Here is a 22,899-nt window from a genome sequence, read left to right on the forward strand (position 1 = left end):
ATTGTCTTGACAATGTCTACATGCCTAAATGCACTGAGTTGCCGCCATGTGATTGGCTGCTTAAAAATTAAGTGTTAACGAGCAGTTGACCAGGTGTACCTAATAAAGTGGCCGGTGAGTGTATTGTGGCAGGAGAAAGAAATGACATCAAACTGACAGTCATTTCCGATAAAGGAAACAAGTCTGTGCCCTAGTTACGAGAAGGGTAGATGGTACTCTTTACCAACGTTGTGCGATTGTAACCTAAAGCGGCTATCATCCCGAGCCAGTACAGACAGACCGAAGTGCCGAACCTAGCGACAAAGTGATGAAACACGCTGTACTCGTTTGAGCGAGCCAGCAGGGCTTGTTGTTCTAACATAGGAGGGCACGGGGACAGTCTGCTCAACACACACAGGCATGCAGATGGCTGTTCATTAATTACAGATGGATGGGGGGTGTTAAAGAGAGAGGACGAAAGGAAGAGAGGGAGAGAGGGGGTCAGGTAATGGACCCAGTATTCTCTCTCCCTCTCCCTGGACAATTACCTCTGTCTGCCCCAGACCTCTTCTGGCACTCTTAATCAAGGTGCAGGTGTGAGGCTTTCTGTGCTAGCGTGTGTGTGTCTGTGTGTGCATGTAGGGTTCCTGCAGTCCTCAGCAGTCTCTAGTAGCAATCCGATTACAGCCATTGCTTCCCTGCCCTCCGTAAAGGCCTCAAGCTCACCTTGAAGCCGCTTCTTCACACGCAATAAGAATTCACATGAAACTCAAACAGCAACTCAGCCTCAAATGCATACACGCAGGTATGTACACATACACACCCACACCCACAAACAATAGTCCACCTTTTCCAGTAGTGTTGTGGGTGGGCTGTGAGCAGACCTCACATCATCACCCTAGCTGTTGGCAGCCATTACTTTGGCCCCTGGGGGCCTGGCCGCCCCTCGCCGAGCCTTCTAGACTCTGCTTAGAAAGCCACTCTGTTAAGGGACTGCAGCAGGTTCATGATGCATCATAGATCACTTCGATATTCCAGCAGCCTCTGCACATGAAATGAAGCACATGTGGCAGATGGAAACCTGACCATCGACCAAAAACTGTCCATTTCAGGCAGTTTGTATTTAAGGGAACTTTCACCGGCAGATTTCCGGAGTCAAAAGAAACACTTATTTAGTAGCAATGACCTCTGAAAAAAATCCCATAATGGGGGTCAACCATTATGACTTAAAATGTGAAGAAAAACATGTAGTTTGATAAAACAGCACTTTAAGATCATATATTGATTTACTATTTTAAAAAGGTAATTGGAATGTCTTGCAGGCAGCTGTAAGACATTCTTGATTTCTAAAGCTGTTCAGTGTGTCCTTAGAGTAGACTACAGTGTCAAAATTCCCTAAACCATCAAATGAAATCCTTACACAAAGCTGAACTCAAATACAATCCTTCACTCAATCAATTAGTATGTGTTTGAAACGTTTTAGGTGTGGTATTGTGGAGAAACAAGCGCCCTGTGACTAAACTGACTCAGTCAGTGAATCAGCATTTCTCAAAAGGCAAGTTAAAAACTAATTTATCAATTTATTATTGTATTTATTCAGCAAAAGAGGCAATTTGGCCACATTAGGCTGTTAAAAACAAAACAAAAAAGTGCATCGACAATCTCTCTTTATTTCCATTACAGGCATTATTACACTGCCAGTGGATCACAAAGGTGGCTAACGTTCATTACCCTTTAAAAACCAACTTCCAGACGCAGACTGATTATAAATCGTATTTTTCCATGGTTTGTAGTCAGTCCTCATCAGACTACCACCGTATAACCAACATGTGCAACTCTCCACCTATATGCGCCCCCCCCCCCCCCCAGGGCGGGTGGGTGATTGGTGGGGAACCTCAGGCCAGCGTGAGGACGCAAGGAGACACACGGAAGTGAAAATCTACTCACCAGCTTGAAATCCTGAATGCTACATATGAAGTAGGGAGTGTTGGGCCGCCGGCTTTCGATGTAGACACAATCTGCAAGGGAGAGAAAAGAAACCAGAAAAGTGAGTTTGGAGAAAAACGTTCACTCTTCCCAAAGCTTCCATGTTTTATGCCAACAGACTGAGTAATACATTATTTTGGGTGCTGTTACCTCTGCTGAAAAGACATTTTTCCTCCTTGAGTCAAATTCAATTGGAATGCGAGTAATAGGATTAAGGACTTTTGGAGCACTACAAGGTTGCCTTTCTAAAGCAAACATTATACCCAAGGGGAATTATGTTATTGTTCCACTCCATTTATACACCAGTGAGTAACACTGCCTTTAACCCCATTTCACCCCCGTAGCCTTCACTGTGACACGTTCCTGCAGAAATGACAACTTCTGTCATTGCCCGGATATATGTCCAGTTAACAGTGTGTTCGCACAGCACAGAAAAATACACCTTGTGTCCCTTCAAGTTTTGAAAAGTAGCCAAATTACACAACCCTCAAGTGTTGAAACGCATCCCCCTCACTTTGTGTGTGAGGAGGTGGCCCTGGCCCGGCTGTGCTGTTAAATTGAATGTGACTGGTGGTATGGCCGGGTCATGAACCCTCATCTCCTTAACAAAAACATTCACGCTGCAGAGGACAAAAACACACAGCCACTTCTGTGGAGACAGAAGAGGAGGAGGAGGAGGAGGAGGCGGGGGACATGGCTAATGGTTACGGCTAAGCCTGGCGCAGTACTTTCCAGAAACGGGGGTTAGAATTATGGGAGAAAAAGAGATTTGAATCCACAAAAGGCCAATTAGCATAATAGTGTCCCATTCACCTTGTGCTTTTAGCGGAACCGCAAAACCAGCAGTGTGATCAAACGGACAAAACATATTTATTTGGGTATAAAGTAAAAGTAGCTCTCGCTTGCTCAATGGGCAAAGCCATAAAAAAATAGCCACAGACACTTAATTGATTGGAGAAAATACATCACTCACTGAAAATTGACCTTCTGTTAGAACGGAAGCAACGCAACAAGCTATTTGACCTCTCCCAAGGATGGTTTTCCCCGCCATTTGGTGCATCGGAGCGTAGCACCCGTGCATTGACATTAGCACACGGGGCACGGACAATATCTTGCGGTATTGGGGGACCGTTTCACCAAAACTAATGCTGAGCTGCTCCGTGCAGACGGGAAAAGCCACACGTTCCCAAACAAAAAGATGAGCGGTTGGTTAGCTTTTTTTCCGGGGAGTGACAGCGGCGTCATCTCTTATTTATTTGTTTGGGTCAACAGAGTTATCGATCTGGCTGTGGTTTATCTTACCGCTTACACAGCAAAGGAAGGGTGGCAAAGATATTAAATGGCTCCGACACCCAAGATGCCATTTGTAGAGGCGCTGGTGTGTACGAGTGCGCCATCATGGGCTTTGTTTAAGAGGCTCTGTGTGTTTGTGTGGGTGTGGGTGTGTGTGTGTGTAACCCTAGGGTGGGCTTGTTATCTGCTATGGGCTGAATGAGCTGTTCCAAGGGGAGGGAGAGAGGAGGAAAGGGGGGGGGGGGGGGGGGTTATCTTCCTCGGCGGCTCTGAGTGACGCATTATATCTCTCACTACTGGCCTCTTCTCGCTTCTCCCTGCTCCCTCCTCCTCTCCCTCCTCTCCCTCCTCTACACCATTCCCTGGAAGTCATTTACAAGATAACATGAATGAAAATATCCATCAGTGCTATTGTGTGATCTGTGAACAACACGGTGTGTGTTGAGAGAGAAGCGGGTGGAGGAGGAGAGAACGGGGGGGGGGGGGGGGGGGGGGGGCAGTGGGGGGAGGGCCGAGAACAAAAGAGACTAATCTGAATGAGATGACATGTTTCGGAGGAGTCAAATTGGGGGAATTAGGGTTTAGTGTCCCTTCACCTCGTCGGCACATTCAGTTAGAGGGGCCAGGTCTCCGAGTGTGCACCCCAGAGCACGTCAACAGGCATAAAGAACAGACAGCAAGACTGAGATAAGATGGGCGCAGGGAGAAAGAGAGACCGGGATCTAGTTTAATCATTCGCAGGCAGCAAGCGAGTCCATTCTTCCAACGTCAAAAGGCCCATTTTGAATTCATGCCGGGCACTAGAAGTTGACTCCCTCAAGGGCATTTTATATGAGAGCGACGATGATACGATGCTCAATGAATGTGAAAGTTAAAACCCGGTTAATGCTCCGGGCTCCGCCGTCAGAACGCGAGAGGAGCTAGCGGCGCTCGGGGGAGGTTGGGGCTCGGCGGAGTGAAAGGCCGCGCGGTTCTTCCGGGGTTCTGCCGGGGTTCTGCCCGGCTTGTTAAACATTCCTGCCATTTTGTGCACTTGGAAGTGGGTCTCCCTGCTCAAGTGTGGAAGTGGAAAGGGGAGGGACGAGAGGTTTAGCTGCGGAGGGCGGGAAGGGGGTCTATGTGGGGGGATGGGCCTCTTTCTTTAGGGTTAAAGTGTGTGCTCGTTGGATGGAGGAGGGAGGGCCACAGCGGGGCCTTTGTAGCAGAATGCTCTCACTCCCTTTGCAGCTGTTAAGTTAAAGTTCCTCACCTCACCCCCCCCCCCCTACACTCCGCCGCCGACCCACCACGCCACCCAGAAGGATAGAGAGCGAGGGAAAAGTTCAATACTCTGACACTGGGAGACCTGGGCACCGCGTTGAAACCTGATCCGGACGGCCTCTACCTCCGATTACATCGCCACTGCAGAGTTGAGGCGACGCAGTGTTCATTGTTCTAACTTGTTCTAACACACACACTCACACAAACGCACATACACACACACACACATGCGTACACATGGCAATTTACTCAGCTGTAGCTCATTGTTCAACCAGCCATTCTCTAATGGCCGCCAAGCGTGTCTAATCTAAAACACACGTAGCCTCAGCGAAAAAAAAGCTGCGTCCTTCTCTCCCCGTATCAAGCAAATCGGATGCCGTTTCATTTGCCGCAGCATTTCAGGAGAGGGGGAAGGGGAGTCTCGAGATAAAATCCGCCTGGGCTTTCTTTTACCAGACGCCAACAATGGGGAAAGCCACAATGTGAACACAGTCGTATACGCCAATGTTTTGTAAACATTGAAGGGAGAGAGCGGGAGGGGAGGAGGGTGCACTGTAGAATGAGATCAGCTGAACACACCCAAGAATACGAGCACGTTTGAGGACCCGATCGGTCCCATTGAATGAAGAGGAGCATTTGTCTGAGTCGTGCTGGCGGGTGGTAAGCGTTAGCCGCAAGGCAGGGCGCGCTGGTGAAAAGTTGGTGCTCGGCCATAACGCACACACACACACACACACACACACAGAGCTACCACCCTTGAGTGTACTGATCCTAAAATTAAATAGCATGAGGAATGCAATAATGGAACCACAGGGGTGTGAGGGGGGACTAGAGGGCCGATATAGACTGAGGGACTCGGGAGAGAGAGAGAGAGAACCGGTGTCATTACTGAGCTGTCGCAGACCGCCTCCGAGAGGACGACCAGCTGACGACTGAAGGAGCGATGTGCCACTTCCTGCTGGGTACCGGCCTGGAGGCGCACGGTACACTTTGATTGTCCCCCCCCCCCCTCCGACACACACACTTTCCTTCCTCTACCTCCATCCATGAGCCCTGTGAGCAGTGGGAAATACCTGGCAAGCGATACCATCAGCTCTCTGCAACCGGGCCGGCCTACAGCTGACCGAGCTCCTAGAGGAGAACAGAGGTTCTTTGACAACAACAAACCCTCCCCCCCACCCGCTGCCCCCCCCCGCTTTCTCATTCAGCAGTCGGCAGGTGGTTTGATTTCTCTAAAAAAGCTTTTAGGGTGGGGAGAGATGGGCAAGCAGAGAGGGCTTTTATAAAATAGATCCATTCCGTTAGTGACAGGCTACAGATCTGCGCTGCTTTGCCTCAATACCAGACGAACTGCAGGGCCTCGTCCCTCATGTCGGCTCGTCTGGAAACCGCCAAACTGATCGCCAGCTATTCCTCGCGCCGCAGGGGATGAGCGATGCTAATTGAGCCTCGGCCGGCGGCCCTTCCTACACGCTTCTAAAAAGGATGCCTAGTGTCGAATGTTGTTTGTATGAAGGGCAAACTACTTCACCCAAAACAAATGTGGAAACTTAAGTTGCAAGATATTATTTGACAGTTTGAACTCATACTTTGAATTCTGTGGGAGGTATTTAAAATAACTCCCTTTTCTGAACAAAAATTACAAATATATCTGAAACGGGCTTCACACAGCTTTAAGAATAACATTTCTTTCAAGCACTTTTAAGGTGTCTAATCCAAAAATGTCAAGACTCTTAAAGCCTTTATAATCACTTCTAAATCCTAACAAAATAATCCAATTGTGAAATATAAAGTTGACAGAATTAATTATTATAATTACTTATAGGCACAGTGATCAATTTGAAATGACATTTTCTTTATTTCATCAGTTGTTCACAATTCTTTTGTTCAAAATACTTTGCATCATAACTGTTCATAACGGCGGCAATGCAAATCAGCAACTCCTTCGTTTTGGCAGCGGCAGCCATGTCGTGTGACATGAACGGAGATAGAAAGGAAGGAGCAGAGGCAGGTGGTTTCCATTAGCTCTCTCCATTTAAAAAAGCGACCAGTGAGCCAGGCGGTTCTGGAGGGAGGAGACGCGCCGCGGCAGCCAGCCGCCTGCAGCGCCGAGCACAGCGCTGCTGCAGTGGATGGCGTTGGGGTCTTTGTGTGCGTTTCACTGAGCCTGTGTGCTGCAGGAGTGTGCTTTTGAGCGATAGGAACGCGGTCTATGACTGTTAGAAAAAAATGTGTGGGTGTGTGGCTGCATATCAGTACAGAAATACTGGTAAACAGGGTCTCGAGCATGTGTGCTTCCCCGACACGTTTTGTGTGCTTCTAGGGTGTCTCCTATTGATCCGCCCCTATGGCAGTGTGCATAATCTCCAGAGGGAGGATCTATAATCTGGCGGTGGGGGCTGGTGGACGAGTGTGGAGAACAGGCTCTGGAGGCGTCCGGCCGGGTCTTGGGGAAAGGTGAGAGCTCAGCCACAGGACACGGATCGATTCGGCGTGTCTGTTTCGCACCGCGTCAGCCTGCTCGCGCCCCGGCAGCAGACTACGCCGATGGCGCAGGACAAAGTCCGCCGGCCACCGCCGCGGACGCACTCCTCCATCCCTTTTTCTAAGCAGTAGAAGAGCTACAGTTCGCCGCGGGGCCCAGCCCCCGGCCGACTGCACACACTTTCAATCGATGCGCACTAAGCCGCACAGACCCATCTTCGAGGGATAGAGAGGCTGAGCAGCGAGATTGGAAGGTGGCTGCTGACTGTTTCAATACCAGCTTACCAATTATGTCTTGTATGATGACATAGGCCCGTATGCTTCCAAAGCTCCATGTGTCAAAACAGCATTTTGGTTCACAAGTTCTCCTCGATTCTGCACCGCTTACCAGCACCGAGTTCTTCCCTCTCCCCATGTCTGGGGCGGAGCAAATCCCTCTCCAGGGGTGGTTAGTTTTACATATTGTGTGACACTAGACGGCTATAAAAGGATTTAACATTTAGTAAAGCATAATCCATGGCAGGCTTTGTGCCTGCCTAAGCTGCACGCATCAAATCTGATTGCAAGAAGGCTGCTACCAATGACCAAGCAGGAGGAGGAAAACAACACACATGCACACACACACGCACGCACACACACACACGCACACACACACACACACACACACACACACACAGGGCTTATCACTTGAACAATGGGCAGAGGAGACAGCAGGAGGTCAGTTGCTGAGGTGGAGGATCTTCTACTTTGACAATGGGAGGTAAATTACAAACTAGCTTACTGGTGGCGGGGGCCACCGGCTACACAACCCGGGCTCATCCCCAATCTAAAACCAAACCAACAGCCGCCGCCGCCTTGGCGGAGGAAACAGGTTGCGGCTCTCGAGCAGCTCTGTTCTCGACATGTCAAAGTAATTGAAGGAGAAGACAGGACACATAAATATTCCCCATCACCGAGACACTGGCTGTGCTGTGCACTCGGATGTGGAAATATAAATATTCGTCGGGGCTAATCCACTGAGACGGTCGACTTTGTTTATGTGCCTTTTGAATGTTTCATTGACGTGACTGACTGCTTCCGTCTCCTCCCACCGCCCCCACTCTCTTCCCCCCCCTCTATCCGCGTGGTTAAGTATGAGACAAAGCACTGGTGCTCTCTCTATTAAACATGAAATGCAGCGCACAAAAAAGTGCTTGAATAGAGTCTGTTGCAGAGAGTTAGAGGAGCGGAGAGACCTGAGTTACTGCTCGCCAAACAACTTCTACTGATACCAGCGCAGACAGAGATCATTTAGCCAACAAGATAAGAAAGCTAGACAGTAAGTGAAGGGCGGGGGGAGGTCCGGCGTTTTCCACTGCCCTTACTTCAAGTTGTCTCTTTAGTATTTGAGTGCTTAGCGTGGATGTATTCACAGGCAGGTAGATGGAGAAGACTAACAACACATCGACACTGACACGTGGGTGGTAATTTCCTACCATCCGTACACTACTTGACCTTTTGCTATCGGCCAAATAAACCAAAACGCACGGCTGCAATGATTCAGTTCCTGAGGTGGATAGCACACTATACAAACGCACACACGTCTAGCTAGCCTGGCTTCCTTCTGACAGGGAGTGTTGACACCCCCGAACCCTCTCTAATAAAACACATTTCTAAACAGTAGGTGAAAGAGAGACCATGTTTACAGCTGCAGAAAAGGTTGGTTCCCCTTTTAGCCTTTTACATCAGACCTAATAAAAACACCGTAGCACAGCTCAAACATCTCTGCAGGAAACCAGAGGACCTTTTTGGCCCCAGAGGAGGCTGCGTATTTTCAGTGAGTCGGATGGTGTTGGGATGAAATCATTATCGTTCCTGTCGTCACTATCACATCATCTACTGAAGCACCACTTTGGGCTTTATTGACTTAGGCCAAGACAAAGCACCGAGTGGGTCAACTTGGAATTGATTGCATTACGTATTGGCCTGAGGAAGTACTTCTGCTGAGAGAGTTGCTACTCTGGTGAATTTGCAATCCGCCTGCAGCTTATTGCAACAGAGCCGACCGCTTCTTTAAGGGCCGAGGAATTCATCTTTGGTTCATTTAGATTGTGTCTCAAAGGCTTATTGAGGGTGATTTTAAGAAGCTGGATCTTAAATATCAGTCAGCTGTGAAATTGATTAATGGGGATCGACTAGCGTTCACTGCAGCTCACCCGCGTACGCGCTTGGGTTCGCCGCGTTCAGGACTCACCTCCTGGTCTGTAAACAACGTCGTCTTCTGTGATGAAGGACGTGATCTCTCCGTTCTCCGTGCGCTCGTAGCGAGACTTCTTCTTGGGCGTCTTCTTCTTGCCCTTCTTGCCGCCCTCCTCGGCCGTGCCGCTCCCTCCGCCCGTGCTGCCGTTATCGTTGTCCTCGTCCTCGCTGTGTTCGCTCTCTGCATAGTTCTTGGCCCCGCCCTCCAGCGTACAGCTGCGCCGGGGCCTGGAGCTCTCGCTCTCGCGGTCGCCGTCCTGCCGGCGGGACTTACCGGACTCTCTCTTGTCCCGATCCCGGTCTCTGTCCCTGTCCCGCTCTTTCTCCCTCTCCTTCTCTTTGTCGGCCGTCATGATCCGCCACGTGCCTTCCTCAGTCCTCTCACGGCTGGGCCTCCGTGAAAGGTAGACTGTGAGCCTGGGCTTCAGTCTTCTGAATTTACCAGTCAAATCCAGGGAAAATTTGGCCACACCAACAACCCCAGTGTTTCAGAAAAGCTGTGGACAAAAGAAAAGGGACAATTAGCATAACTTTTTTTCATCCTGATTGATAGGAAGGAACATTTCCAGAGCAGTGGAGGGGGAGAAAAACCAGATCAGTTCCTGGAGATCAGGCAGCTGTGCTGACTCTTCTCAACATCACAGTAATTGTTGGCACTCCCCTCCACAATCATGTATTCTCTGGAGAGCACTGAGTAGCTTCATCAAAGCACTGAACCTCTAACGGATATTTTTATTCGTTCAGAAAGGCAGTAAAACAAGAGTTATTGCAAGGGAAACAGAAAACCAGAATGACCACATGCACAGTGTTTGTGACACAATAAGCTTAAGGGGAGTCGTAACTGAATACGCATAAAGGAGTAGTGCTGCATTGAGGACGAGGCAGGCAGCCAATAGAATTCCTCAGAGATAACGTGTCGAGGGGCAGACACTGTTTGTCGCTGACAATGCCACGAGAGAGACACGGCATACATCTCAAAGACAGTGTTAACTGACTTTCTTCTCTACAGACCATCTGTGATGACACCAGGCTGAATTTGACTCATCTGTGTGTGTGTACTCTGGCTCACTGGACAACACCCCACCGACACCCTCTGATGTGTCTGACAGACGCCGCTGTGTTAATGTGATGCGACGGCTCTGGAGGGACAAACACAGCAATCCACCGGGTATGGAAAGGGAGAGAAGAGAGGCTCAGCCAGTCATTTGCCGCGCCACTGCCATTTTCTACTGTTGTTCACTCAAAAAATGAACTCAGCCGCCACTTTGTCATGCCATAATGAAATCCTCCATAAACAGTTAAGTGGGCAAAAGCTGAAGCAGCACGCTGTCTGCACCACGCTGCCCCTACAAAGGAGGCTTCTCATTTGCTGCCAGTGTTTACCCCTCCACCCCCACTGCAACAAATTAACTGGAAATAGTTATTACGGCCCCCAGAGGGATCAGAACAAGCAATCAGCACCAGCGTTACCATGGTGGTGATAGCAGGGGGTGGTGGGGGGGGGAAATTAGGCAAGGGTAAAGATTGAGCCAGGTAAAGCACACTCGGCTTCGAGTGAAAGTGGAGGTGCCTTTATTGTAAAGGCGGGAGAGAGTGTGATCTAAAGAATACAAGACACACACACACACACACACACGCGGCGCTCCTCAGCAGCGGGTGCTGTCATCTCATGAGCAGACACCAACTGACAGGGCAGATGCTCTTGTCGTCGTCTTCTACACAAACACCGGGCCTGATTAAACCGCAGCCTCGTCACAGCCCCATTAATCACCTAATGATGAGTTACCACGGCGACCACTGGGCTGCCACCCCACACACACACACACACAGACACACACACACACACGCGGGAACACATTAGCGTGGCCACGGAAAGCGAGGTTGTCGGGGGAAGTTGAGGCGTGCATGTGAGGACATGCAAACATTGATCAAGGTACCGTTTGATTGCACAGCTCGAAGTCACGGGAGCCGCCACAATGTATGTATGAGCTAAGCGGCACTACTCTAATCAGTAACATAAGCCCTTTTCCACCGAGAGCAACGAGGACCCTGACCTGTGGCAAATGCCGGGCCGGCCCAATCTCCTTTGATGTCGTGGGCCGCCATAAGCCTGTGTAAGTATCTTAACAATCTAGGTGCTATTAGTTTGCATCTGGACACACTTTACACACAACCACCTCATTCCAAACTATGGGTCTCCAATTACCTTGCCGATGTTAACATAATTGCATTTATTCGTAAAAATTTACCACGCAAACATGCGCTGGCTCGTAATCGTGCTCAAACTTTTACCAGTCAAAGAACAATGTGTCCGTGGTTCATTTCTTGCGAGCCCGTAGCTGCAGCGGGATGCAGATAAATGAGCAATTTGAGGTTGAACGAATTGAGCGAGTGAAAAGAGGAGTGATTCAGTGTGAAGTAGTAACACGGCGGCAATGAAAAGTCATCATGTATTGATGGCTGACAGGGAGAAAAGAGCGAGGGGGAGACGGGGAGAGGGAAAGCGAGGGGGGCGGCCCTCCACCCACAGCCCAGGAAACAAAGTGCTCAGTAGAAGGCAGCGCCGCCTGCCTGGCCGATGAATAACGCGGTGCGGGGGCAGGTGAGGCTTGCAGCTATTACACATCAATCACCCTTTGAAAGATACCAGCTGTCTTGATGGAAAAGAGAAGGAGGAGGACAGTGGCCGGAGAGGGGTGGAGGGCGTCCAAGCCAACGTCACCTAATCCACCATTTACATCGCTGCAATGGAGTCAAGGACAAGCAGCCAGCTGAAATACATTTCTCTTTTCCGAGGTCGTATAAATGAGACCTCTGGGCTGAAAAGCCACACGGTTTGTGGCTCGATTAACACATCATACACAACAGTGGCCACACAGCAGGTTTCTGTTACTCAACAGATCTTTTTCCCCCTCTCGCTTCCTCCGTCTACAACAGCCTTATAAAACAAAAATGTTCTTTCCATCCCAATTCTCACATTTACCCAAACCCACGCTCATCTTTTTTTTCATCCCGCCAGATTTTTTTAATTGAATATCTCGGGATTGTAAATTTGCAAAAGCAGGACTTTTTATGTACAGAGAATTGTATAAAAATGACAAAAAATCTCAAGGAAAAATTGAAAATAAGGACAATATAACCTGCTGCGTTTAGGGAGAGAGGCGGAAAAATACACGATCCAATCCAATTGGAGAATTGAAGTAACAAAATGTGATTGGCAAGGATTTAGAGCTGGCTTTGCAAAGGGATTGAATGAAATACTCGCATGAATACAGATTAGAAGAGAACAATGTTCGCATGAATATACACAGCGTTATTAACAATGAGGGCGACTCAAATTGATCCGAATAAACCAGCATGATCCGGAGCACTGGACGCATCCGAGCTGTGGTGATGTTCGGCTGAAGTCTGTTCTTGTCAGCTCCAATCCATTACTCAGTGCGATCTAATCTAAGCTGCCATTCAAGCCCCCCCCCCCCCCTAGAAACAACAGCACAATGAAAGGCTCAGCTGGAGGCGAGGGGCAGGCCACTTCATGAGGGATTCTCTGTGGTCTCCTCGCGCTGCCTGCTTTGTCTTACCTGCTGCAATCATGGCCTTATTCTCCAAAGGCCCTCTCTGTGTTAGCTCACATAAACAGGATAAAGACACTTGTCTGCTCCACTTGTTTTTTTTTTCAATTCACAGATGAGTAACCACATCCTTTAGCTTTTTTTTCTCTCTCCCTTTCTTCCCTTTGCTAAAACCGTGCTCACAAAGGCCCCGTTTCTAGTCGGCATCCGGGGTTATTTTAGTAGGTAAAAGCCGTGCTCGTGAAGAAGATAGCTTGGGGGCTTTCCAACATTTAAGCCTGCATCGAGACTCCGATGTCAAAAGGCAAAGAGCGCTGCTGCACGGGAACGGTAGAGACGGTGCAGCAGCGTTGAACTACACTGTCTAAAAACAGTGGGAATTTGCAGGATCCTCAGGGGATGACGACAGAATGGATTACCGTTTTTCTTTAACATGAAGCGATCTTCACAAATACAAACAAAGTTCCCTCTTTCCGACAGGTACTCTCACCCACAGACGGGATCAGACCGTGTGCGCCACGGGGCCTGAGCCGCCGCGCCGTCAAGGCAAAAAAAAATCCTACTCAAGTCTGTCTATAAGTCCTCTGCGAGAGCTCCAAATGGCCCTGAGGGGGGCGGCTCCACAGCCCCAGATGTCCATTATCAGGCACGGCCCAAGCCGACGGCCGCTTCAGCGCCTCCGACTGCTCCACCACGTTTAGACGCGGCTCCTGAGGGAAATGCCTTGGTTGTCCATTGTCGCCCTTCCCCTTTCCTTGACATGAGGCACTCCGGAGAAATATAATTGTGAGCAGGCCAGTAACGGATCTCTCCCAATGTGTCGTTGATAAGAGAAGCGGGGGAATGCGAGGTATGTGGCGGGCAGGCAGCGCTATCATGAATGCGTCTCTCGATTGAGTTTACCCCCGAAGATTTGTGGGCCGCTTTTTTTCCTTTCTGCTGTGTGAATGAAGTGCCTGATTTAATAGGATTTCTTGTGTCTTTGACCTAACAATTCAATTTGTGGCTGAATATGCTGTTGTAATGGAAATGTACCCAAAGGTAAACCTGAGGTCAGCAGATGTATACATATGCACTGGGGACACATCCAGGCCAGACCTGCATAGTCAAGCATCTATCTCTATATAACATGGAGTAGCGTTGTAGCGGGGGGGGGGGTGGGGGGGGAGGGCGAAGTGAGGCACATGACGTTTTCATGTCAGAAGTGTGCGTTTTGTCGTCGGCTAGAATGAAAGGACTCTTGAGATTTTAATACCTCAGCACTCAATCATGCACCACTTGCACTGATATCCAGCAATCAACCCCCCCCCCCCAAAAAAGATCTGCCCATCAGTTTAACGATTGTACCCATCAGCTCAACGCCGACTGGTTGTCTAAATGAGCGTGGGTGAGGAGTAAATGTATTCATATGGCTGCCCTACATCCTGCAGCTACTCTAATCACCATGCCACACGGTGTGATGTGCCAGCACGGAGGAAAAAACTAACATAAATAGATCAGAGTGACAGATAGTCTGAAACCTCAGAGCCGTCCTGACAGCGCGGACCGGCAGGCGCAGTGAAGGATGTCTTCGAGAACCGCTCCCAAAAACAAAGCCATTAGGTCAGTACACAAAATTCCATTCCTCTGCCTAAATTATTAAGCTACAACCCGGCAAACGCCGCTCTCTTCCCGAGCAGATGGTCGAGGAGGGAGGAGGGGCATCCTTCTATTCAACGTCTATGGATGATCCAAGCCAAAAAGAAAACACCTACAACTCTAGATACAACAGGATGGAATTACAGCTAATGAGAAAGGGTCATCATTTCATATGCAAACGCCTCTCCCCTGACTACCGACCGCCACGCGACCCGAGCATCGCAAGATCATAAATGAATGCAACAAAGGGGTTTACGCGCAACGACCCCTTTTGGTTTGTTAGCCTCCGTTTTAATTTCAGCATCGTCCGCAAGCTAGGAGCCACGGCTCGATGCGCAATGCTGTAAAACAGGCAGCGTCGGCAAACGTTCTCCAGTTGGAAATGTGTTTGTTCAAAGGGGAAAAGGGGCGGCTTCAGCCAGCAGCCAGTTTGGGGGGGGGGAGGGGGGGTTGACTGGGATAGCGGAGTATTCAGCGTGGGGTTTGGCCTCGTCATCCACCATCTCAGTCATGTAGGCCAGTGATCCAGGCGGAGGGGAAAAGCACCCAAAACACCCTCTGCGCATGGGAGAATAATATGAATCAGGACTCTATGGGGCTTCCACGCAGCCGGGGCTGTGTTGTACATTTCTCCTTTGACTGGATGCATTTCCTCCCCCTCATCAAAAAGAGAGAGGGGAAAAAATAAAATAAAAAAGCTTGGAGGAAGTGGCCAGGAGTGATGAAAACTCTGCTGGAACAAGCAGGATCTGAGTTCAGAGCTCCCATAGCCTCGGAGGACAGCTCATAAAACATGCAGCAGCTGGGACTGGGCCTCTTACAGCAGTGGCATTTAATGCGCCCTGCCACAGACAAACACACACAAGCCACACACACACGTGTGAGTTGCAAATACACACCATTCATTTAAAAGAGTCTGCAGCAGTCAGGGTCGCGTGGTTTACTACCAGGACCCACGAGCGAATACTTAGGTCTTAACCTGAAAATTCACCAAATAAACACGCACCATATATAAAGGTCTAAGTAGAGGGGGCACCAGGTACAATGTTATTTAAGAGAAAACTATGAGAATAGGAGCTGGATATTACGCACTGTCCTGCACTGGTCCACAGATGACTGTTCATGTGTGAAATGGAGACTTGAATGAATGGGAGACTTTCCCGACTGAAAGTGTTCAATGTTTGCAAGGCAAACACAAGCTGCATTCTTATTTAATCCTCCCAAACACCTAGCAACTATATTGCAACTGCAATATATTAGATCACACGTTACATCTCCCACACTTAGTACGCAAAAACGATGCCACAGTAAAAACAGTGTAGTGCCATGATAGCCAAGCGGTCACAGTGCATGCCATACAACAGCAAATGTCCTGGTTTAATTCTGGCATTAGAACCTTTGGTGTATATCATAACCCCCCCCCCCCCCCCCCCATGCCTTCATTTTTCACGCAGTCCTCTGTCAAGTTAAGGTGGGAAAAAAAATCCCCATAAAATCTATTTTTTTAAAACAGCAGCCGACACAACACAGCTTGCCTGTGGACTTCTTTTAAACTGAAGGTGAACGCAGCTAGCTGAGCGGCTGCGAATAATCCTCAGATATTCTGGGAATGTTAATGCTAGGCTATGACCGTGGCAGTCTCACCGACTTCTCCTCTCGCCGCTGGGCCATTGTGATTAATGACAATGAAAATACAACTCCGGCCTGACTGTGCCAGTAACAGAGGTTCGTGGAATGAAGGAAAAAAAAAAAAGAAAAAAGAGGAATATCTACTGCTGGAATCACGGTTTGAACTGCACTCACTCACTCACCACAACGTTATGAGACACAACTGTGAACTAATCCCGTGCTGGCGTTGGGATATGGTGACATATGCTGGGCTCATGCATAGGAGATCAGCCTCCAGTGGTGCTGCTGCCATCGCGGTCGGCGAGTGGAAACCTAGCAGGACACCTCTGAGGAGCTCCAGCAGCCGGGTTAAAATAGCTTCCCACTGCATCTGCAGGCTTATAAAAAGCCACTGAGAGCATATTCACTACAGTGAGGCATTCATATAAGCGTGCGCGCACACACACACACACACACACATCAATCCACAAAGTGTAGGCCATTGACACGCACATTTACAAGCACACACTAACGTATATCAACAAAACTAAAAAAGCTGCTGCTGACCAACTGTATTTGCCGTGCAGGTCAGACTATGTGCACGGCCAATAAATGGATAGAGTGTAATGCGCCTTGACCTTCTATCGTTCTTCCAGCAGCTCCTTACATATATTGCTGTCTCTCCTCATATATCACTCGGGCAAATGGCGCCCTTCACCCTGCTCCCTTCTGCCTCCCCCCCCCCCCCCTCCCTCTTTCACCACCCCCCTTTAAAAGGCTGAGGGGACATCTTTGCCTGCTGTGCTCAACTGACAGCCTCCTCGCTAAGCACAAGGGGAGGGAGGAGGGAGGGAGGGGGGAGGGTGTGCAGGCTTGTCAAAGGGGGAAATGCTGCAATGAATAATTATGTTTCATAACATGCACCATCCCCCCCTCCTTTATTAGCATCAAACAATAATTAATGGGGAACAAGGGGCACTGGAGAGTCTGCTTTTCGCTTTCCGGAACAAGACGGGTCAATATGCCCTTCAACCTTTTTCTCTCTGGTCACCGTCAAAGCGGGAGACACCTCATCCCTCTAAATATAAAAAAAAAAATTGCTCTCTGCTTATTTATGATGCCAGTTGCTCGGCGGGAGAAAAGCAGAATTCTTGCTACACTCAGCAAAGCCGGCCGGATCACTTTACGCAGTGGTTCACTACTTCCATCTCCACACCTCTTCCCAAAAGGCCAGCTCAACGGCTCAATAATGAATATGAAACGCTTCATAATTGGCGGCTTAAAGTACGGACGGTAGGGGTATTGGACATGTGCTCGACTTGATTGAGTTTTTGTTTCACGTAAAAAAAAGATTCTCTGAATCTCTGATCAGCAGCAGCAAAGCCAGTCCTGATCGAATTAGCTCTGCACTAAGAGCTCCATTGATCTTGGCACTCATCTGCGCAGATGAGACACGGAAAGGCATTGGGTAATCCAATAGTAGGCATGGGAAGTGCTTCAAGGACTCTGCCGGGTTCACCCACCTATTTCCTACACAAAGAGGCAAGATTTTAATGCCCGCCACTACTCAGTGGACCAATCGGAAGCCACGGGGCATCGGGGGCTCGGGTGACATGAGTCACGCTGTGACCAAGATGCAAGGTACTTGAAAGCTGAAAGTAATTGCTTTTTGCCGTAGCGATCATGTAATGAGTAAACAGGATGAACCAAGCGGAGCCAATATCACTGTTTAAATGAGTTTTGCGGTAGCATTCAAATCCCAACATGGCTGCACTTCAAAATCCAAGCCAGAAATCTAAAAGCAAGGCCAATATTCATTTAAAAAGGTCCTATTTGCTCCTGTGTTTAAATATACGTTTTGCAGGAGAGAAAAAAAAATGTTTCATGCCGTAAAGATTTCGTTCTTTACGCCGTGATAACTTCATTGCGCCGAGCATTTATGCATGCCTTCGTCATCAATTTTGCATGACATTGAACAACAACCCGGGGGTGGGGGTGGGGGGGGCCAGGGAGCATGTGAAATGAAACAAAGCCAAATTAAGGTAGTAGGGGGCAAACATACAGCTGTTTTGCTTGAAGTAATAGTTCAACTGAAGTGTGACTCAATAGTAACACGGAGTCCATCAAGAGGTCACCAGTGAAAACCCAATCAGACACTGTGGCTTTCTGCACTTCATCTCACTGCAGTAGGAAAGGAGGGAGAAACCTTCATCGAGCCACGGACACGCGCGCAAACACACACTTCTCGTACCGCACTGATAACCTTGGGCCGTCCACCAGTGCTGCGACTTCACCGAACATAAATAGGAGCGCCATTTCTCACCAGCAGTCAGTAACGGCTCTATTTCAGCCCGCCGTCATTAAATATTTATCTTAACAGAGTTGCCGATCACGCCGAGGTGAAAACCGCTAAATAAATCTAAATCTGGGGCTTTTGTACTCCCCTCATCCCACTCCACCGCTGCCTCAATAGAGAGCTATTTTTCTCTCTAAAGGATTATCTACAAGTATCCCTTTAATCAGCGCATGGCAGGACTATATCCTTCTTAACAACCGTCTCAGAGGAATACCTTTCTTTGAAGCCCTATCTGGCCGAGGATCTCCTTCAGTGCAGACAGCAGACTTGAGGGAGTGGGAGCGAGTGTGTTTGTGGATAAAAAAGATGTGCTGCTACCTCGCTATGATGTCCTCTCCAACCACCTCAGAACAAAAGGGCCCCATTTTAAAGTGGAGTTTTGACGGCCCGGCGCTCCAAAGGTCCTTTGTTGCCGCGTGTCCTATTGCTTTCCGTCCTCTTTGTTAGGCCCGGGTAGTGTTATGCGAGGGAGATAAGCCACTGTTGTGGGTGGCTGGGTGCACTACAGCAACCTGCTAGAGTGCCAAAGCCGACAGTCTGTGGGAGGGATTGTGGGCGTTATAGATCACTAGCAGACAGATGTCCAGTCTTGCCCCGACACAGACTCAAACATTTGCCCCGGAAAAAAAACAACAAAAAAACGTGTGTTTGCCTACTGCAGACCGCTTCCTGGTGGGCCTTCAGCTGATCTCTATCTGGCCAATAGAGTCGGCTCTCTTTATCGGAGCAACCTTCCTCTTTAAGCGGAACAGGGCAGAGCAGAGTTGTTCTTTATGAAACGTAAGAGGTTGGAAGTGCACTCTGCCTCAGCCTGATAAACATTACGAGCTGCAAACAAGCAATCCGATTCCTATTCTTCTTCTTTTTTCCCTTTACAAACAACACCAGGCTCAAGCCCAAAAATAAAAAAATATACAAGATGAACACTGCGAATGCGTCTGGAGAACAAATGACTGCATCATTGTCTTCCATGAACGCAATGAGATGCTCTTCTGCACCACATAAGTGTTATGCTCCAATAAGCAGAATGGAACCCTTTGAGCAGCTGTTGTCTTCAGCTCTCCCTCTCTTTGTTGCATCGGCGTGCCGTCACAGCTAATGATTTCCCCAAGATTTTCTCACATATGATTTACACGTTTGAGTGGAAAATTGAGCAGATACGCCTGGGTAAAGCAACCGTTGCTGCCAAATTGAATCCACGCAGGTTGATCGGACAAGGTGTCAGCATATTGCCTTTTACTTTCCCATGGTTTACATATCTGGATTGTGCAGAGACAATCACCGCCAGCAAAAGAAACAATTCTACCCCCCCACCCGAGCCCAAGCCTCTCACTCACTGCCTCTGCTCAACTTGACAATCGAGCCCATTAGAACATTCTGTGAATTAAAGCTAGTTAACTTAAATCACTCACACACATCAAGAATAATCATTAGCCTGTCTTTTTAGCATAAAAAAAAAAAAAAAACAGAAATAATTTGCCGGTTCAGAGAGATCATCCCCCTACATGCAGCCCGGGGCCGTCCTTACAGTCTACCTCATTACTTTATGGAAGAACAAGGCCACTGATGGATCCTGTTGGGTTAAACGCAAGGTGCACTCTCTATGACCGGGCCCACACACACACAGCAGCGGGCTGCTTTAAGCTGCTCCTACTACAGACAAAAGAAAATGGAGTATCTCGCCAACACTGTAACTGCGGATAAATCTCACACAACTAAGCTGTAAAAATCAAAAGGGGAATTGTTGGACTACATCCCTCCCACGCAGCTGCAAATTCTGCAGTGAGAAAGCTGTCAAATGTAGGCTTTCTGGTGGATACTAGCCGGGATGACAAGTGCCAGTGATACGACGGGAGTGATAAAGACATTCATTTGTGCTTAGAGAGAGTTTTTCCAGATGTGATCGTCTGCAATGCTCCAGTGCTTCATTACTGGCTAGAAAGACGCTGTTGCTGTTTTTCCCATTTGCGTTGCCAGGGTGACAAATGAAAAGAGGAATCACCCGCGCAACTAATCAAATGAGTGAGTGACAAGAAGTCAATATTTTCTCATTGTGTGGACAAGCAATTTATCTGCACAGTAACGGGCTGCGCTTCAAGGCTTAGGCAAAGCCACTCACAGCATTATGCGGATAATGTGCCAATAATCGTACTCGGTGCGGCTGTAAAGACCAGCGGGAATAAAGACGAGGTTTCCAAACACAACCTTTTCCGAATACGGGCCAAATCACCGTCTCACCAGACATGGTCCAGACTCTGTACTTCAGACAAACACACTCTGCAGAGTAATGGGCACAAGCCGACAAAGACAAAACTGTAATTGGACATTGATCTGTGACGGTCTACAGATAAATAACTCATCCTAAAAGCAGCCGCAAAGAAAGCGGCGTGTAAACACACCAATCTTTCTGGGATGGAAGACGTAAGGGCGCATTGAGAAGTACACGTACTCTGTACTCAGTACGTGCTTGGAGCATTCAGATTGTGTCCTGTGTGCTTCAACTCCTTGGGGGTCAGGTGTCATTTCTAAAAGACATCTTATTACAATAAAACTGACAATTAGCTGACTCTTGGTTACATTCCCTAACAAAAAAAAGAAGAAAGAAACCCACATCACAAATACAAGCCTGGTTAAACACAAGCAAGAACAATGGGTAAATTTATCAGCAAATATTACCATTCGCTGCCTGGCAAGTAATCATTAAAGAATGCCATAGATGCATTATTCATTGGCTAATGTATAATTCAGACTTACCAGCAGATTCTATGCATAAATAAAGCTGTGATACATTTAAACACATTAAATGTTTACTTGCTAAAATAGGAAATGAGAGCGCAGCACGAGTGCTCTCCTGCTGCAGTCACTCGCTTTTCTGTGGCCGTTGCAGAGGTCCACGGTGGATACTGCAATATTGACTCTGACAACACACTCATCACTACACGTACACCTAATGGACACATGCTACTGGCATCATTATATGGTGGTGATGGTGGGGGAGGCGGATAAGCTGCTCCTGTGTAGGTGACTGTTTAAGGCAGGTGTTTGTATAGCACATTTAAACAACAAGGCCATGCAAAGTGCTTCACATAAAACCAATAAAAACATCCAAACATATAGCGAGGTTTGAGGCTACAAGTATACGGCTACATCGATGTTACTCCCGTTCTTCGGGCACCGAAAACAGATCAGTTTGAGAACTCGTTTCTTTGCTGTACGGAGAGAATGAAAATCCAGATTAGTCGGTGAGAGCACGCGGGACGGTGCAACGGGACATCGACATCGGGCTTGAAACGCCACACTGGGGGTTGTTTCTTGGAAGTCGGAGGGACGGTCAACAGGGGGGACGAGGACACGCGGACTCCCCCGACAGGGCTGCGGGGGCCGCCATTCCACTTTACCATGCACTGAATTAACGAGGCCAGATGTCCCCGCCACTTAACATGTGCGAAAGTGCCCTCCGATGGGCTCAGCTGCTTTAAGGACGTACAGACAGAGATGGGGTGGGGGGTTGAGTTTGGGCCTATTTTCAATTATCCTAATTTCTCTCTCGTTGTTGGTTCCCATGGTTTATGTTAATTTGATTTTTTTTTTCTTCCTCTGTGCACACAACAATTAGATGCCATTTCTCAATGAACCGAAGGACCCAGATCATGACTCCCTGTTTCAGTAGCCACCCACCAAAGGGTACCACCTCCTTTGCAGTACTACCACGGTTCCATGTGGGTCAATCCGTAATATAATATGATATAATGTAAGGCATCACTGGTAAACCACTATCTGCAGCCGCAGCAGGTCAGGAAGCAAAGAGCTGGATTGTTCTATTGAAAAATGAGACCCATGTAAAGAATTACCAAGACCTGTAGATGTATCCTCAAAACCCTGAGCCTGCTTAGTGGGATAGATATGATAATAACAATGGTATGGAAGCCATGACTTCTCCTGGATTTCACATCTGGCTTTAGGAAAAGGCGGCTGTTGCATTTCTGTGTTGAAAAAAAAAAAAAAAAAAAGAAGAAGGGGAAAATCCTTTCATGTGGCGGAGATATTATGCAGCGGAGCAACATTCACACAAGCCAGCGTTGTAATCTACCTGAATTTAATTGATCAGCATCTTACATGTTGCTTTAAGGGGTCAAGCATCACATCTGTTTTCATTTATGCAACTTATTATAATAACAATTGGGTCATTTCTTTGTAATTACAATGGATGCAGTTGAGTCATTCAGACCATTACCCCAATGGAAAAGATATCAAGACCACAGCAGACTCGCTCATTAGAAAGACAATTACAGTCCTGCCAACACTGCATCAATTACAATTTCCCTGATTCTTTATGCATTACATCACGCCGATGAAAAACAACAAACGCACTACCTCGGGAAGGGTTTTTCTCCCAGTAAATAGCCGATACGGGGAGGAGCAAAGGCGCAGCATCGTGCAATCCCAGCGAGGGCCCTCATGCGAGCAGGTTAAATAACGTTTCTT

General features: G+C 48.2%; 1 protein-coding gene across 4 annotated transcripts in view; it reads right to left on the bottom strand.

The window, feature by feature from the left end:
* The window catches only part of rerea (arginine-glutamic acid dipeptide (RE) repeats a), a 121,655-nt gene that overhangs the window by 54,727 nt on the left and 44,029 nt on the right, over window positions 1–22,899 (bottom strand). For all 4 annotated transcript variants that reach the window (XM_062564196.1, XM_062564197.1, XM_062564198.1 and 1 more), the window contains 2 exons: window positions 9,236–9,737; window positions 1,927–1,997 (listed from right to left, as the gene is read on the bottom strand). In XM_062564196.1, coding sequence (XP_062420180.1) covers window positions 1,927–1,997; window positions 9,236–9,593 — 429 coding nt within the window. In that variant the 5' untranslated portion in view covers window positions 9,594–9,737. The remainder of the gene's footprint in view (window positions 1–1,926; window positions 1,998–9,235; window positions 9,738–22,899) is intronic.

The sequence above is a fragment of the Pungitius pungitius genome, chromosome 1 (assembly GCF_949316345.1).
Source record: "Pungitius pungitius chromosome 1, fPunPun2.1, whole genome shotgun sequence".
Classification (NCBI taxonomy): domain Eukaryota; kingdom Metazoa; phylum Chordata; class Actinopteri; order Perciformes; family Gasterosteidae; genus Pungitius; species Pungitius pungitius.